We start from the raw sequence: 18176 nt of genomic DNA on the forward strand, positions 1-18176 counted from the left end.
ATATACTAAACTCAATACTCTTAACCGTCCCAGAAAAAATGTCCAAAACCGTCTCAAAATAAATGAAAACAAGTCCCTACCAAAAAATATAGCTTGGGACTTATATTTTTCGGTAGGGACCCGTTTTTTCATTTATTCTTCTTTTCGTAATATAATCTAGTTAGTAGTTGCAACTAAATAGATACTTTATACGTTTTCGTAGAATGTCATTTTCTTAAGTCTAAGATTGATATAGCAAACCCATACTCTATATAATATGTTAAAAAAATGTGTTATGATCTTTATTTATAATGATAAAATTGTCATATTTTTTTTTTAAAGCCACGATGAAAATGTGTATTTAATGTATTCAATACACGTTTAAACATATTTAACTAGGTATACAGTTATTTTAATTTGACAAATAAAAGTCTTTTATCAATCAATGTGTGCTCCTTGCGAAGACTGGAGGACTGGAACGGTGTATGCTTTCAATGCATTACAGCCAACATGCCTCAGGTATAGAATAATAATATTATATTAAATTGGTTCAATTTGTTGTAAGTAATATGTATTAAATTGGTACCTATTTAAAGTCACCATGTATTCGCGCGTTTCTTCGAAATAATATTTTTAATACTATTAATATTCACACACAAAAAATATTTGTAAAATACGCATATTATTGTCCATCGCCTAATCCTAATGAATACAAGTTAAATACTTCCCGCTGACAAGATGCATAAAAAACAACCGATATCGAGTTCAAGTACTTACTTAATATCAAAACGACTTACATTAATATTGTAAAAGTCGACATAATAATATTATCTATTAGTTTTATTACGCACCTAGGTACTTATATATAAATTAATCATAGAGTCCGAACATAATAGATACATAAATCTTAACTACTTTTTGGTTCAACTAAATAGTCGCTGGCAATTATTTAGTATTAGTGTGTTACCTATAGTTAGTTATACATAATTAGGTACTCCATGAATCCAGTGTTTGAAAAGAACGCGTTCATAGCATTCGCGTTCGTATTTAATGAAAGACTACGTGAGTGTCACTAATTTCTTATAAATAGTGTGAACGTCAACGAAATTCATATTTTTAGAGAACTTGAACGTTTTACAGGCAGTCCAAATTAAATTAATATTTTTTATCTAATTGTATTGTACACTTGTAACTTACATACAAATTAAAAATTAAAAAATGCGAATGATACTTTAAACCTTTATAAGTACCAATGTACCATGTGTTTTTTATAATTTGTTATAGACTCTATAGCAAACTATGAAAATATAAACATCAATCCACTGCGAGTCTGTGTGGTGACTGGTGCCTTATTTCTGTAGACAGTACCTAATTAATTTTTATGCGTGCATTTATTCAATTTTTTCTTTGAAAAAATAATGAATGATGTGAACGCGAACGAGTTTAATTTTTAAGTGAAATTTCTAAATACTGCACGAATCTTATAATAAGACAGCAATAATAATAATTAAACGTTTTTTAAAATGTTTATTTTGTATCGTAATTTTAATCTTACGCAGTACAAATATTTAGTTGAAGTATAATGGTACAATATTAATGTAAATCAAAAAAAAGTTTATTTGTTGTTTATTCATTTTACACCAGTAAACAATTAAAAATATTTAAACCCACAAATCAAAAAAAATATTTTAGGCAAACATTATTTAAACAGAATTATTTTTGCATTTTGGTCTTACAAAAATAAACTAATTATACTTGTATTTTGTATTTTATCTTATATGTATTGTACTTATATATCTATATTTTCGATTGTTTTAATAAAGCAAACTCTACTGTGAAAGTGAATTCATGCATGACGTACAATTAGCACGAATTTATCCAGATTCGAAAACGTTTGTGGATAAGAAACTGAAATGTACTGAGTCTGAAATTTTAACCGATTATAAAACACTAAAAGACGCTAACAGTGGTAACGTGCCTCCACTGACAGAGTTGGTCAAGTTCATTGACGAGCACTTAGAAGACGGCGACGAGTTGGAGGTATGGAATCCTCCCGACTTTCGCGAAAACCCATCGATCGCTAACAGGATCAGAGACCAGAAATACAAACAGTGGGCGTTGGGATTGAACCAGGTGTGGAAAACCCTAGCGAGGAAAGTCAAGGACGACGTGAGAATACATCCCGACCAGTACTCGCTGATATGGGTTCCAAACGGATTTTTCATACCCGGAGGCAGATTTAGAGAGCTTTATTATTGGGACACGTACTGGATTGTTAACGGACTTATGCTATGCGACATGAAGGACACAGCTCGTGGTGTCATCGACAATATCATATCGCTGGTGAATCAATTTGGTTTCATGCCGAATGGTGGGCGATCATACTACCTAAATAGATCGCAACCACCAATGCTCATATTAATGGCATTGAGTTACTATAAAGAAACCAACGACTTTGATTATATTAAAAAAATCCTTCCAGTAAGTTCTGGAAACATTAATAATATCTATATAAATATACGATTTGTAAAAGGCAATAACTGTACACCTATATATTATACACACCAAAAATCGTCTTAGGACTTGGAGAGTGAATTCCATTTTTGGACGGAAAATCGGATGGTGACTTTCGAGAAAGACGGTAAATCGTATAGAATGGCCAGATATAACGCACCATCGAGGGGACCACGACCAGAGTCATATAGGTTTGTATAAAATGAGAGATTGGTGGTGACAAAGATTACTATAAATAGGTACCTATTTATATCGATATAGAGAGGACTACGAAGTTGCTGAAAAGTTTGAAACTGAAAATGAGAAAGATGACATGTATACTAGGCTTAAGTCTGGTGCCGAATCTGGGTGGGACTATTCGAGTAGATGGTTTATAACTACTGACCAACATTCCGAACCGGGTTAGCACTCGCGTCTCATATACTATGAATATCAAATGTTTGAAATCACTAATGTAAAAAATATGTTTTAAAAAAAAAACACAGATCAACTATCGAATGTACATGTGCCAAGTATTGTACCAGTCGAATTAAATAGTATTCTAAACCAAAATGCACGCATATTGAGTACATGGTTTGGCAAGATAGGAAATAAATACAAATCCAATAAATATTGTACCGTCGCACAAGAATTTCTTAATGGCATACAAGAAGTTAGTAACTGTTATAGCAAAAGTATTTTTCTATCTATATAAATCAATAATTTATTATTATCTTCACGAAAAACCAAATTTCTACTGCAGGTCATGTGGAGATCGGACAGAGGTGCATGGTTTGACTGGGATTTAATGAACCATAAACATCGAGAATGTTTTTTTGTATCCAATATCGCGCCTTTGTGGACAGAAAGTTATAACATGCCAAAACATTTTGTGGCCAATGAAGTATTAAGATATTTAAGGGATGAAGGAATTATCGAACCAGATTTCAGCATAAGTTTTCATGGTACAAAATTGTAACACAATTTAAATTTATACCTACCTACTTATATTATTATGTTTAGCTAGGTATATATTACATATTAGGTAATATTCATTTGTGACCGTTATATTATTACTTAACGATTGTTTAATTTTTGAAATTTAAATCGAATATGAGTTTTTGTATACGCCCGATCATATTGTACAGAAGTTACTAAGTCAGGTAGACAGGTAATAATTTCACAATTTCTCCTTAAAGGTACACCTACGTCAATGTACGTATCGTCACAACAATGGGATTATCCAAATGCTTGGCCTCCTCTGCAAGCGTATATTATTCAAGGTCTGGACAGGACAGAACATAGCTGCGCACAACAAGTGGCCGCGAAAATGGCCGAGGTCTGGTTGAGCACTAATTACAAAGGATTTGCAGAAAAATCGACAATGTATGAAAAAGTAAGAATAACTCGCAAGATATTATTGTTATCTACGTACCTAATCTGTTAAATAATTATAATAGTATAATGTTTTTGAAAATATGTTATGATGTCAAAATGTATTGTTTTAATAGTACCACGTCGAACTTCCGGGAGAAACTGGTGGCGGTGGTGAATATATTCCACAGACTGGTTTCGGTTGGTCAAATGGTGTCGTGTTAGAGTTCTTAAACCAATGGTATTCCGTCAAAACTGACACCGATGGTAAAATAAATTATTTAAAACTAGAGGGACTCTATCCCATGTTAGCCAAACCCAGAAACAGAAAATTACCAATAGTTTTCAAAAGCGTCAGAAAAAAAAAAACAAAAATTAAGGAAAAATTGAGATTTTGTTATTTAGTGTAACTTTACTAATAAAATAGGTAATCGTAGATACATGACATTTTCACTGAATGTTTATATTATTAGCAATTTCTATGTACCATACAATTTTCGAAATATTGAAACTCTTTTTGAGTTATTTACAGGCATGAAAAAATTTTGTTTGATTATTTTTTTTTTTAAATTTTTATCGATAAAAAATGTTTGCTCGTTCAAAAAACTTGAAAATGTAATTTAACGTTTCACATAAATTGTTGTTAGTGGAAATTAAAAAAAAGTTGTTCGTAATCTTCAATCATTTTTTATGAGTGTCTGATGATAAAATGTTCACAAAATTCATCAAAATCACGAAAATTGTCACATTATTTCAAGTTAGAAATTCATAAAAATTGTTCTATTTATATCTAAGATTTGAAATGTTCATACAAGAGTCCCCTAAAGTTTTTACATATAACAAAAAAAGGGTACCTGAAAGTCAAATTAAATTTTTACAAGCATTAGTTTGAAGTTAGGTATTGTAAATTTACCCGTAAATTAACAAATTCTCATACATCAATTTTCTTATTTTGTTGTTTTTCAAAAACTATTAACCGTAATTCATTGAAATTTTCTATAAATAATAAAATCTTTTAAATATTTTAACTCGTTATGAGTTATTTATAGATATTTTTAGTTATTTAATTTTATAAATGTCAATAAAATTGTATTTGTTGGGTCAAAAAGTTTGAAAATGTAATTCAAGTTTATAATAGCAGTTGAGAAATATCAAGAGCCATAGGCACAAAATCTCGAAAATTTTCAATTTATTTTGTAGTGAAAAAATTAGTGTTAAATTTTAATAGCTAAGGATTGAAAATAGTACCTTTTATAAACAAACAGAATTATAATTCAAGTTTTTTTTTTATCTTTAGAGCCCTCGAATAATGATGGAGGAAGCAAATCCGTTTTGAAGAGCAGTTTTAAACGTTTCTGTAAATTTTTGGATACTAAAAATTGATATTACCAAAAAATTATAATAATAATAATAAAAAAAAATAACAAACATAATATCCACATTTTTAAACGTTATGAAGAAAAATGTAGCTACCTACGTCCTACACTCTTATTATTTAAATTTTAGGAATTTATTTCATAAATCATAATAATATGATAATATTATTATTATAATATTTTAAGAGGATTACAATAGCAGTATGTGTTATTTCAACCAATATGTAACAATCATTTGTCAATCATACCAATAGTCGTTGGGCACTTGGGCATAGTAATATTATTATACATTTGAAAACTGATATGAATAACTTTTATTATGTCTGCTTGAGTGGGTCCGATCCGCGATCGAGTAACTTTTTAAAATTTCGTTATACAACTTTTATAAATTTGGATTGAATATTTATGAGATTTAAATGATTATTCAAAATTGAAATTAAAAATCTAAAATGTGCCTGGTTGATCAAGTAGACATAATATAATAAATTATTAACGAATTCAAATCAGTTTCCAGAAGTCTTATACTATTTGGACATTTATTATAAGTTATAACAGTAGGATTGACAAAAAGGATTGCCTTCATTCTATACCGTTCAAGAACGTGATGCCGCGATGGTAACTTAGTTCCGTTTCACACACGTCATTAATCATCACTACACACACATTGACCCGCTTGCACGTGCTTAGAAAAATGCCTATATTGAAATCCTTAAAAATGTCCAGGTAGCAAGCAATACCTTGACGCATTTCAATCGTCAAACCATGTTCACATAATGTCAAGGATAGGCCACCAAAAGTACACTACAGGGTAAAAACAATCAATTCGTACTCTATACTATACAGACAGGAATGAGACTAATATTTATTTAACTAATAATTTATAAAGAGTTTTTCCGTGTTTATTCATATTAAACCTGTCAAAATGTCCTATTATATTATAGAATCATTCATTAACAAATCAAAATTTAAAAAAAATTTCAGATGTATCATAATTATTAATATTATTATTATTTCATCACTTTTGTCTATTGCATATAAAATATTATATTATTTTCAAATAACTTTTAACTATATTCCCATAATCTATTGGTTGTAAAGAAAATAATATAAACTTACTTTAATCAGTGTTTTTCAAACATTTTTGGTTGATCAGCAATATTAAATAGTTATTTATTAAAATAGTAAATATTATGTATTAACTTAATTGGTAAAAATAAAATGAGAAAGTAAAAATAACAGTAATACTCACATTTCCTATTAAAGGATGTTTTTAGGTTTTAAAACATTAGATACATTTGTCAAAGTGACATACAAAAACACCAAATATTGGTTTTCCAGTATTTTCCTTTAAAAATTAAAAAACAAACTTTATTTTCTAAAATATTTTATTATCAACATTTTTGAGGGACATATTGTTGAGCATATATTGAAACATTTTCAATATCATATTATTCATATTCAAGATTTTCAATTTATTCAGAATAAAGTATAAAAATCAGAAAACTGTAGTAAGTACAAATTGTGTTCCTCCATATCGATGTATGGAAACTGTAAAAATGTATAAGGAATGTTCCTTTTTATGAGCAAATTAATTACTTTTTGCCAAAATGTTATTGTAATTGTTTATGTGTACCTAACTTAAATATTATAAAAACAATTAATAATTCTTTAATGGTAAGCAATTTGAAATCCTTCAAAATAACAACCTTAAAACAATGATAATATAACTAAAAATTTTAAATACACGATTCTTTAGCATTATGTAAAAGTTTCTTGAAATTTTTTTCAGTATCATCAAGACAAAGATCAGATGGCCTTCTACCATTTACCATAGGTGAACTCTAAATAGAAAAAACAATCAATCATTTTTAATAACTGATTTTTAAAAAACATTAAAATATTTACCGGTCTTGAAAACACCATATCATTTTCAACTGTCGATGACCTGGAAATGGTATGACTTGATGGTGAATCACTTAACTCTGCAATATCATCGTTATTGTGCTCTTAAAAATAATAATGGAAAATTTAATTAAAATATAATTTATAATTAATAAGTATTGAAGTCGTGTGGCACAGTGGTTGGCCGCAGTCATTAACGTGTTCTGAGGTCAAGCATCGGCCAGCGTCACAAGCTCCTGAATGAGTGACCACCCGGGTATTTAGTGACAAACCCTCGCCCCTTATACAAATGTTCCAAAATAATTTTATTCCCCCCTCCCCAACTACAGTAAAAAATGGTTAATATTCAAGCCTTAATAATAAAAAAAAAGTGTTGAAGTAGTTTCCTCTTATTAGACTCACTTTGGAATCAGAGTAATTAAGTATTAACAGAAAGGATCAATAAGGTTAAATTTTTAAGAAAAAAAAAATATATATGTATGTTATAAATATAGATATTAGATAGCAAAAAGATTTATAAATAAAATAAAAAATTAGGGCATATTATGCTTATAAAATATTCGTTATTATTTATCTATCATGTATTTATGATAAAAAGCAAAAAAATTACAATCTTCAAAAATTTACCTAAATTTTAGTTATTTATCCAATTATGTATTCTAATTAACCCAATTAAACGGTGTAGTGAGTCCAATAGACAATTTTTTTCTATGTAGATTGAGTTCAATAGGCAAATAAGTCAGTTAACGGCGAGTTTTATAAGCAACAAATGTTATATTTATTATTATAAAATTATTAGAAACGCATTCTAAACATAATACTTTTATTGAGAGGCTTTTAAAATATTAAAACATTTTAATTATTTACTGCTGTCTTTATCATTGATTGAAAAATTTAATATGTCAATATATTTTTAATTACAATTTACATACTCGTTAAATAATTAAAATAAATTGTTATCAATACTAAATGATACACTAAACAGTAACTATGCTCATCTCCCTGCTCACTCTTAATATTTTTTAATAATACATTTATAGTTAATTCTCAAATATCCGTGGTCTTCCGCGGAACTATCTACCAATACTAAAAATAGTGTTTATACTTTATGTATTTTTGTGAAAAAATAAATATTAATTTTATGTATATTAAATTAATATTAATTAAATAAAAATAAAATATGTACTTAGGTATCTAATTTTCTTTAAATTCTGTTTAATATCACATGCTACAATTATAAGTTTAACTTCAAAATTCACTTATCTGTGGTTGCCACTTGCCGTACTACTCTATTCCGTGAATTAACAAGAGTTTACTATATTATTTAAATTCCGATTTCTGATATTTCTTAATATATTAAAAGATCCGATTTGAAACAGATGTTTAATATAATGTAATGAGTGTAGGATACTGATAACAACTTTTAATGTTCAAATAAGGACCGCTATTTTGGCTTTTAATAGGTATTTTTTTTTAAAGATAGATATATCTAAATTTAAATAAGTAGTTTCTAAGTTATTAAACTGTATTGTATTATTGGTTAAATGGTCCTGCATAATGGTTTTACATAAATAAAAATGTCATCAATAGATTTATTAGAAGAAGAAGTTTATATCACCCAATAGTTCTTAAATAACCTTAAATATCATAAAATATCTCAATTTGAAAAATCCAAAAACCAGAATTAGAATAAATGCATGAATAAAAGAAAAATAGGGGTGAGCATACTTAATGAATCATCCTGTATAATAGATTACAAACAATATACAATTTTTATTTTCATTAGTGTTTAATAAAAACCATTAATGAAAATCATGTTTAAATTAGTTTATAATTTACCTATATTATCAACTATTTGTCCAACCGAATGGCTATTTGATATGTGTGCATGTAACCGTGTGGCCCAATGGTCAGAATTATTGAGAATCATATCTCGTCGTTGGTAAAACAACATATATGCTGATGTCGTGACCAGAGAAGTATCAGGTATTGGTGTAACTTTAGTGTCATCAAAACTGTACCATTGTTTATCATATGGATTTTTGCAAAATGCTAGAAAAATAAAAGTTATGTATTATACTGTTATAAATTAACCATAATCAATGTATATTAACCAGTATAATGTCCACTATGAGGATCTGATCCATGATGATTGCATACAGCATAAAGATCGTATAGGTTACGATCCTGTATAGAAGATAATCGACGAGAAGCTAGAGGCTTCAGTGGTACCCTAACATCCCGACCTATAGCTAAATGTGGGGTCATATCAAAACTAAACAAAGGGAAATCTACAAGTACTGAAAGTTTTGTTGGTTGCCTGAAAATAAAAATAATTATACTAAGTAAATATACCTACAAATAATGAAATGTAATAATTCATTATTATTTTAATATTTTATATTATCATCAAGTACCTATTATTGTGCTGTCGCGATGACGGTAGTGAAAGAGATTGTCTGAACCGTTTTAGATGAACCACCAAAATATCAGGTAAAGTCCATAAGCCAAGCTTCTTCACAACTTCTTGTTTAAGATTACATTGTGGACAATGCCATGCATTTTCTGGACCTAATACCTCTTCTTTTGTATACAGCTAAAATGTTGAAATCAAATATTATAATGTTACATAATACTCAATAGGTACAAATAATTAATTAACTAATAAATCTTATAATGCTTGAATATAATTTTCAATTTTCAATTTTTTTAATATGCCTGTTATTTATTTTATATAAATATTATTAAATATAAAATAAATTATGATAATTTATTGTTATAACTATTTAAGTTCTAAACAAAATAAATGTAAAACTTACATCAAAACACTGTTCAAGCGTAATGGATGTTCCCTTTTCAGAATTTAATTTTAGTTGTTTTACACTGGCATGCTCTTCAACTTGATCACAATGATCAGCAATCGTTCTAAAAATATTATAAACAATGATTAATAGTAACCTCTTCTTCTCCAAATAATTATACTTGTTTGTATACTTACGCTTCCTTAGCATGGAGATTCCACTCAAGAATTAATTTTACATGAGGTTGATCCCCAGACATAGCTAATGCTTGATCAATTGGATCGGTAAAAAGAGGTAATTCAACTGTTGGATCTAAATATTGAGGTAAATCACTTGCATCAGCCAATCGTATACCAAATAATGGTATTTCTTGATCAGTTGTTAATATATCATCATGTAACATCACTGCCATTTCTTTCAATAAAAGTTTTTGAAGGTCCTTATAGGATGTTTCACGACATATTTGCATGGTATAAGCACTTCCAAATCTGATATACAGAAACAAAAATACTTATACAATGAATATACATAGCAATGACTAATATAAACAACCTTGAACATTGATCTTCAACAACAAGAATATTAACCCAACACAGTAATAAGTAAGGTCCACTCTCGTTACTGCAATCATTTAATTTTGGGAGTTCTAAACAGTATAAGGGATCTGATTCTTTTATCATAGATGCTGGCATAGAATCTGAAAAATATAATTTAAATTTGTGTTTACTGTACTAAATAAATATTTATTAAAATAAATAAAGAATAATTACCACAAAATGTTCGATTAAAACCGATATCAGTTATTTCAGTAATTAACATATGCTCTTGATATATACCAGTATAAGACCATAATAACTCTCGAAATTCAGCTATACTACTATCAACTGGAAGAGACAATCCAAGTTTAACCTGTATAAAAAAAATAATTTTATCAATTACTATAATATGAATTTTTGTTAATAGAAAATATATATTATTATAATTTATTTATAACTTGATAGTTTATATTTTGTGTGAACAGGGTGATGAATGATAATTAAGAGAATATTATCCATTTAAAACTTCAAAATATTTCTTTATGTTGAAACTTACTCGGTCTTTTTTTTTAAAAGTGATAAATTCCTTACAGCCTACCTTAGATCAAATACTATGTATGGAGGTACGGCGTATAATTTTGTTACCGATATAGCGACGAGTCACCGAATTGGGTCGATGTGCGCAAGCGCAATGCAACTCCTCGTATAATTATCCATAGGTACAATAGATATCTGTGGATAGATAAGCGAGAAGATACGTTGCGCAAGCGCATATCGACCACCGAATTCGCGACTCGTTTTTTTGTATTGATTTAATACGCTGTGGCTCCATCCATAGTATATGATCTAAGCAGCAAACAATCAATTTATCTAATAGTGAATATTTATAAATAAACAAAAATGTACAGAAAAAATAATCTGTATTTTATTTTGATATGAATAATAGTGATCAATATTTTAAAATCAAATGTTTATTTAGATATTAGAAGATAAGTGAATATTTATAAAAAAATAAATAAAATAAAAATAGTATAATTTTAAACATCTTTATAAACTTTAAAAAGTAAGAATTATAAAAATAATAAAAAGCCACTACTAAACAAGTAGATTTTAACTTACATCTCTTGGTTGTTGGGAAGTATAAATAACAGTAATAAAAACAGGCATTGAATAACATTGTGGTACTGGTATTGATATACACAAAAATGGATCGAATGTATTGGATTGACGCATGCAGCGCGGACATGTAAGTGAGGATTTAAATTGGGCTTGAAATACATCATGTATAAAGGACTCATTGCAACGTATATGATTAGCAAGTGTCTCAGCTGCTACTTGCTCATCAGGCCTCCCAAATGTGTTCTGAGAAAATTAATAATGATAAGAATTATAATAGATAAGAACAATTATTAATTAAGCATCTTACTCTAATTGTTTTATATTTTTTTTTTGTAGCTGTGTTTAAATCTTCATGAACCTTATCCAAAAGCCATAATAAGAATTCTTGTGCGTCATGCTGATTATTTCCTCGATATTGGGTACCATATTTGTCTACAATTGTTTTAAATTGATTTGACATGTCTGGGTCATATTTGCATAGCCATATAGATTTCAATAATAATGCCAGCTGTTCAGTCATCTCTCCGCGTGTACCATATTTTTTTGAGTTTAATTTATTTCTTCGAGTAAGGTCCATTTTGTATTGATCCATAACAAAATATCTACAGTAAAATAAAAACCACAATATTACATTTTTATTTTTTTGGTAATTTAAAATCAATTTATTAAATTTTAAATAATTTCATTAAGTACCAACATAATAAAATAAAATGTTCATAATAATTAAATTTAATGTTCAAAGATAAGATAAGATGTTCATCTATATGATAATTATTTAAGAACTTAAGCATGTATTATATGCGTGAAAAATTAAATTTCTGGTCATTACTCCGATAACAAACAATCATAAGAATGATTTTACACTATAATAATGCCGGACGATAACAAGTGTGTCAACTCTGCTATGTTCAGAGGAGACGCCAAGATTTTTTCCAAGACGAATCTAATTTTTAGTAGGACTGAATGAAATTTGAATATCATAGCTGTGGGTATTTTTAGAAAGCATTGTAAAGTATGAAATATGGTCAGGTGGGGCAAGTGGAGGACTAAAAAATGTCAGTAATGCAATAAGGAACTATCAAAGATTAGAATAGTTATTGCTAGAATCAATAAACGGTAAACATTGTGAGCTACATGTAAATATATGCTCAATCAAGGAAATAATAAAAAACAAATCATTACCTAATAGGTAATAGGTACCCACCCATATTTAACTATCCCACTTTAAAAGTGTAAACAGGCCCAATAAAATCTCAATTTTTTTTTAATATTTATTAAGTACCTATCAAAGTATTAATTGTATAAGATAGTATAAGTTTTACAATGAATAAACATGTTCAAAGTAGTTATTTCGGCACTTTCTGTTAATAGCATTTATATTACGTCTATGATAAATTATTATTAGTTGTCATATAAAAAACTATGTAACAACTATATTTGTCCACAGTTATATTCAAACATAAGTATACAGCAGGTACTTATAGGTAAATACAAAGTGGAATTTTAGAAATGTTTCTAAACATGTTACTTTGATACTAATTAATTCTTTTAGTCAATAAAATAATATTATAAATTTAGAACTTTGGCAATCTCCACCTATTATTTTTTAATGGTTTATGAAATAAGTAAACCATTACACTGAATCATACCATTGTTTTATTTTAATTTGTAATAAGACATTTAGCAATTGTGTGGCGTGTGCACACGTGTGTAACAAAGTAGGTATGTACACATTGTTCCTGATAGGCAATAGCATTGACTTTATGGTGAAGGGAGGGGGGATCAAAGCTAAGATAGTCGGGTTAGAAAAGCACAAATCTAATTTATTTGGATTAAAAAAATGATTTCAATTTTCAACACAATATCATTAAGTACATTAAGAACATACCATTGTAAACATAATATATTATATAATATACACGAACCTACATACTGAATTTAGTGTATTAAAATATCTATAAGGTACTTTCAAATAGGCACAAAAAACATTGACAGAGAATATATTGAGTATTGGATAAATACATCACTACATGGGTAGGTACCTACTTTTTATAAATTTGATTTTTTTGAAAAATAGCTAGGTATTTAAAAAATTGGTAAAAGAACAAATTCTTTAGAAAAATATGTTTAAGTTACTAAGTAATGACAACATTACTTTTAAAATGTGAATAGGTAACATATTATGTTAAAGAATTATTTTTGAAATCAATGCAATTATTAAATAAGGTTAACTTCATATTACCTAATTACCTAATTACCTATTGAAATATGTTTATTTAATAGGTTTAACCATTTATTTATTTTATACATAACTTTTGTTTATGCTATATTTATAACTTAGTACCTGTTAACCCTGTTAACATTTTAATTTAGATAGTAAATACATTTCAAATATGTCATTACCTGGCTAGAACATCGGTATGACTTAAGCACTGTAATACAGCATTTATGAAACATGTATTTCCTTGGTTACGTAGACCAACCACACCCGGAACTTTGTCACCGCTTAAAATTTTTGGAGTTTGATAGGTGTTATCGTTGTAGATGTCTGTTGACGAGCGTGAAACATAAGCATCATACTTGGAACATAGATTGCTCTTGTCTTGTTGTAAACCTAGGTATGACATTTTCTGCAACATTTTCCCAAGTACCTTGTTCCATGATGACGGTTTCCTCAGCATCGACAACTTTAGTCTAGCATCCTCTACATCGCCAGGCTTCACGTGTTTGTTGCGTATCAGGTCACGCTTAAGTGAGAAAGATCGTTTAAGTTTGGACGTCGGTGGGTTGGGGTCCTCATTGCGAGTCATGTTGTGCAGCGCTTCAGCTGAAGTGCGTTTCTTCAGCAACGATATTTCGTCCATTTCGAAACGTAACCGACAGATTTTGGTAACATTAGAACAGTATGTATTACTGTGTGAATAATTAAAAAAAATAATAAAACAATAAAACAAAACAAAACAAATGGGAAGAGTTGTAGTTGAACACACAAAATAGGGGTTTTGCAAGTAATTTTAATATTATGTACACGATTTGGCAAGCTACGTAGCTTCAAGCAGTCTTGAAACGTCTGATGGACGGCGACACATCCGAACCGATCGAACGGCGCGTCGATTAATCGAAAATTCACTATACTTCAAACACTTTAAAGTCTATAATATCAAAATACAAATTAATAATAATATGTAGGTGCCTACAAACTATGTTATATTATGTATTATTATTGTATATCGTTATTCGTTTCACGGGAAAAATTTATCAACTCGTTATCGAAAACCTTCGGACATTACAGTGTTACCGCATAACCGACGGAAAATTATGATTATTATAATATTATGTACTACAATCACGGGATGGTTTGAATTAATTATCTAGCGTGTACCATAAATGTTCAATTTTTGCGCGTACGGTATCGTTGCCGTGTGGCGTGTACTATCTTTAATATAATTCTGTGCTAAATTTAAATGCTAAATTCAAATTTCCACTTGAACTAACTTTTTTCGAACTAAGGTAAAATTTGAAATTTATATCATTGGAATAAATTATGACATTAAAATAAAAATGATGTGGATCAAGAGGTAATGATCCGTTTTTCCCTTTGCAACAGGCCAACTCCACTCCAACTGGCATAGGCGGAAATAGCGGAGGGGCTGAGCCCCCTCAACCATTGTATGTCCCTATATCCCCCTCCCCAATATCACGAACACTATTTGCGCCTATGTGACAACTGTCCACATTTAATACTATACTATATTCCTTTTTTTTTTTTTTTTATTCATTTAACTAATTTACAATCTATACAACATTATGTACAATGAGCAAATAGAATATTTAATATAATATAAAGTAACAGAATTTAACATTTGTGGGCAGGCACTCAGCAGCACCACCCGAATACTATATTCCTATAACAGATTTTATATTTTATTCACAACTCACTGCAATCCTACAATCACGATTTAAAATATATATAATTATACAGTGAGTACTGACTAGGTAGGTAGCCAGGTAGTTGTTACATCTGACATCATAGACATTATGAGAGTCCGAGCTGACCCGTTTTAAGTACAAAAACATGTCTCGCAGGAAATACTGTCTAGTATTCTAGTCAAATAGTTAAATTTCGATCATTATTATTTTGTTTTTAATTTGAAGACTTTAAACAAGTGGATGTTGCTCTGCTGTACAGTAGGTCACAAGTGGGTCACTGTAAAGGATGCTGTCAAATTTGAATTCAATGATATAATAGCATTGTATAAGAAAAACGATTCTGAGCGAAAACGGTCAGTCAGCCAATGATATTACTGGGTATGATACTAGTATTTAGTTGATGATATTATTGTGAATAAAGTAATTTATATATTTACATTTACCTATATTTATGTGAAACCTTGTTTAAAATTTTCAATCCTTAGCTATAAAAGTTGAACATTTTATAAACTTTTAACTACAAAATAATTATTAAATTTTATCAAAATTCGAACTTTAAATGCTTATAAAAAAAATTGTGCCAAAGTATTTTTAATATTTTTCAACTGCTATTCTAACAATATATCAGGAGCCTTGCATTAAATTTTCACGCTTTTTTACCCGACAAATAAAATTTTATTGATATTTATAGAAAATAAACAGCTCAAAGAGTCAAAATATTTTCAAAATGTTATGGTGTATAGAAAATGAAAATATAAACATTCAGTAAAATTTTCATGTATCTACAGTTATTCGTTTTTGAATAACATTAAAATAACAAAACCGCTACATTAGAAATCAAGTGAATATTCAATATTGTAAAAATATGAATTTCAAACGCTCATAAAATAAGGTTTGATTTGCTTGTAGACTTTTTTGTTTTTGATAAAGGTAGACAAACTTATAAGGAATCTTGTACCTATTACATTTTCAAATCATAGAATTAAAAAGAAAAATTATTATGAATTCTCAACTCAAAATAATTAGTTTTCGTGATTTTTCCGTATTTTATCAAGATTTGAACTTTAAATGCTTATAAAGAAAAACTGTGACTAAGGATTCTTAATATTTTTCAAATGTCATAGTAATAATATAGTAGGAGCCTTGCATTAAATTTTTAAGCTTTTTTACACAATAAATATAGTTTTATTGACATTCGTAGAAAAAAAGATTATTAAAATTGGAGACAGAAAATGTTCCTAAACAGTTCAAAACAAATGAAAATATTTTGAAAATTTTTTCGTGTATAGAAAATGCAAATATAAACGACCAGTGAAAATTTCATGTATATACGTTAATTTGTTTTAGATTTACACCAAAAAACAAAATCGATTTTGTGGAAACCGATTTTGCGTAAAAATTCCCGTTATTCCTTAATTTGTATGTTGTTTTTCCCGGCGCTTTTGAAAACTATTGGGAATTTTAAAATTTGACCTTCCAAATGCACCAACTAGATTCATTTTCCCATCGAACAATATACTGTTGAAGAAAATCGAAGCAGTTTTACTGCCCCAAACCGTGATGACACAAAAAATAAATTAAAAATTAAAAATTAAAAAATTAAAAAAAACACACATCATATTGTAAAATCTAATAATTTTGTTGTTAAAATTTTATAAAATGTTCAACTTTTATAGTTAAGGATTGAAAACGTACAACAAAGTTCCACGTAACGTCGTAACCGTAAGTAGGTTATTCTGTAACCAAAAAATCTTAAAAATATAAAAACACAGTTATTTTATGTTCAATTTTGGAGGAAATTACATTTAATAGAACCGAGAATAACAATTTTAGTTATTTTGTTGTAATTTTATGATTTAAATGCAACTTACCGACTACCGTATTATTAATAAGTAGGTATCTAATTACAATATAAATATAATATAAAATATCCACACTAACCATCACCACTCAGAATCGTTTTCGTATGCAATGATATTATATCATTATTCAAATTTAATACCATCCATTAAACAGAGACCCACTGGCCACTTGTAACCTACTGTACAGTAGGGCAACATCCACTTACCCACCTTTTTAATTATATTAGTTTATTTGTTATGAATGTCAATACAATTTTTAGTTGGCTTGAAAATTTAATATTCCTTCTAAAATTTTTTATAAGTTGTTTTAATAACAGAAATATTTAAGAATTAAGATCCATAGAGCACAGTTTTTTTTATAAGTATGTGTAATGTTCAAATGTTGATAAAATTCATCAAAATCTCAAACATTTGCAAATTATTTTGTAGTTAAAAATGTTCAATTTCAAATTTGTATAGCTAAGGATTTAAAATTTTAACCAAGGTTTTTCATAGATCATAAGTTGTTACTGTAACCCAAAAATCTAAAAATTATATCAACACAGTCTTAAAAAATAGATAATTTAAGTTCAAATTTAAACGGAGAATAACGATTTACATTATTTTTTTGTAATTTAAAAAATTATTCATGGGTACTTGAAATTTTTAAAGTATATTATTATATTGTATAACTTTCCCGCCCGGCGTTGCCCTGGCCGAAAATTAGTTTTTTTTTAAATATTTTACTTATAACAATAAGATTTTGCGTTAAACTTTGTGAATAGAGCTAATTTGTAGTTATTATACTCGGTCGACGGTCGAAGG

At 28.4% G+C, this 18176-nt stretch overlaps 2 protein-coding genes across 2 annotated transcripts; one reads left to right on the forward strand and one right to left on the reverse strand.

Moving 5' to 3' along the window:
• The first annotated feature begins 948 nt into the window (after nt 1-948).
• Nucleotides 949-5479, forward strand: LOC132939083 (trehalase-like). Its single transcript, XM_061006101.1, has 9 exons — nt 949-1041; nt 1803-2460; nt 2560-2684; nt 2755-2894; nt 2979-3145; nt 3236-3437; nt 3672-3868; nt 3984-4113; nt 5144-5479. Exons 2-9 carry the CDS (start codon nt 1828-1830, stop codon nt 5227-5229), a joined length of 1680 nt encoding a protein of 559 aa, XP_060862084.1. The 5' UTR covers nt 949-1041; nt 1803-1827; the 3' UTR covers nt 5230-5479.
• A 1191-nt stretch (nt 5480-6670) lies between these two features.
• Nucleotides 6671-14815, reverse strand: LOC132939082 (ubiquitin carboxyl-terminal hydrolase 43). The gene is made up of 12 exons (XM_061006100.1): nt 13984-14815; nt 11888-12182; nt 11581-11823; nt 10696-10834; nt 10478-10622; nt 10123-10413; nt 9944-10049; nt 9542-9720; nt 9239-9444; nt 8964-9176; nt 7128-7228; nt 6671-7063 (listed from the first exon to the last, which is right to left on the reverse strand). The coding sequence occupies exons 1-12, from the start codon at nt 14442-14444 to the stop codon at nt 6959-6961; spliced, it is 2484 nt and encodes an 827-aa protein (XP_060862083.1). The 5' UTR covers nt 14445-14815; the 3' UTR covers nt 6671-6958.
• Between the last annotated feature and the right edge of the window lie 3361 nt (nt 14816-18176).

Source organism: Metopolophium dirhodum, chromosome 2 (genome assembly GCF_019925205.1).
Source record: "Metopolophium dirhodum isolate CAU chromosome 2, ASM1992520v1, whole genome shotgun sequence".
Classification (NCBI taxonomy): domain Eukaryota; kingdom Metazoa; phylum Arthropoda; class Insecta; order Hemiptera; family Aphididae; genus Metopolophium; species Metopolophium dirhodum.

Bases quoted from the DNA above. Each gene is read 5' to 3' on its own strand.
- LOC132939083 (XM_061006101.1), top strand. From the start codon at position 1,828: ATGCATGACGTACAATTAGCACGAATTTATCCAGATTCGAAAACGTTT. The intron at 2,461-2,559 runs GTAAGTTCTGGA...AAATCGTCTTAG, and splicing joins ATATTAAAAAAATCCTTCCA to GACTTGGAGAGTGAATTCCA. The intron at 2,685-2,754 runs GTTTGTATAAAA...ATATCGATATAG, and splicing joins CCACGACCAGAGTCATATAG to AGAGGACTACGAAGTTGCTG.
- LOC132939082 (XM_061006100.1), bottom strand. From the start codon at position 14,444: ATGGACGAAATATCGTTGCTGAAGAAACGCACTTCAGCTGAAGCGCTG. The intron at 10,835-11,580 runs GTAAGTTAAAAT...TTTTTTATACAG, and splicing joins CTTCCCAACAACCAAGAGAT to GTTAAACTTGGATTGTCTCT. The intron at 10,050-10,122 runs GTAAGTATACAA...TAATATTTTTAG, and splicing joins AATCTCCATGCTAAGGAAGC to AACGATTGCTGATCATTGTG.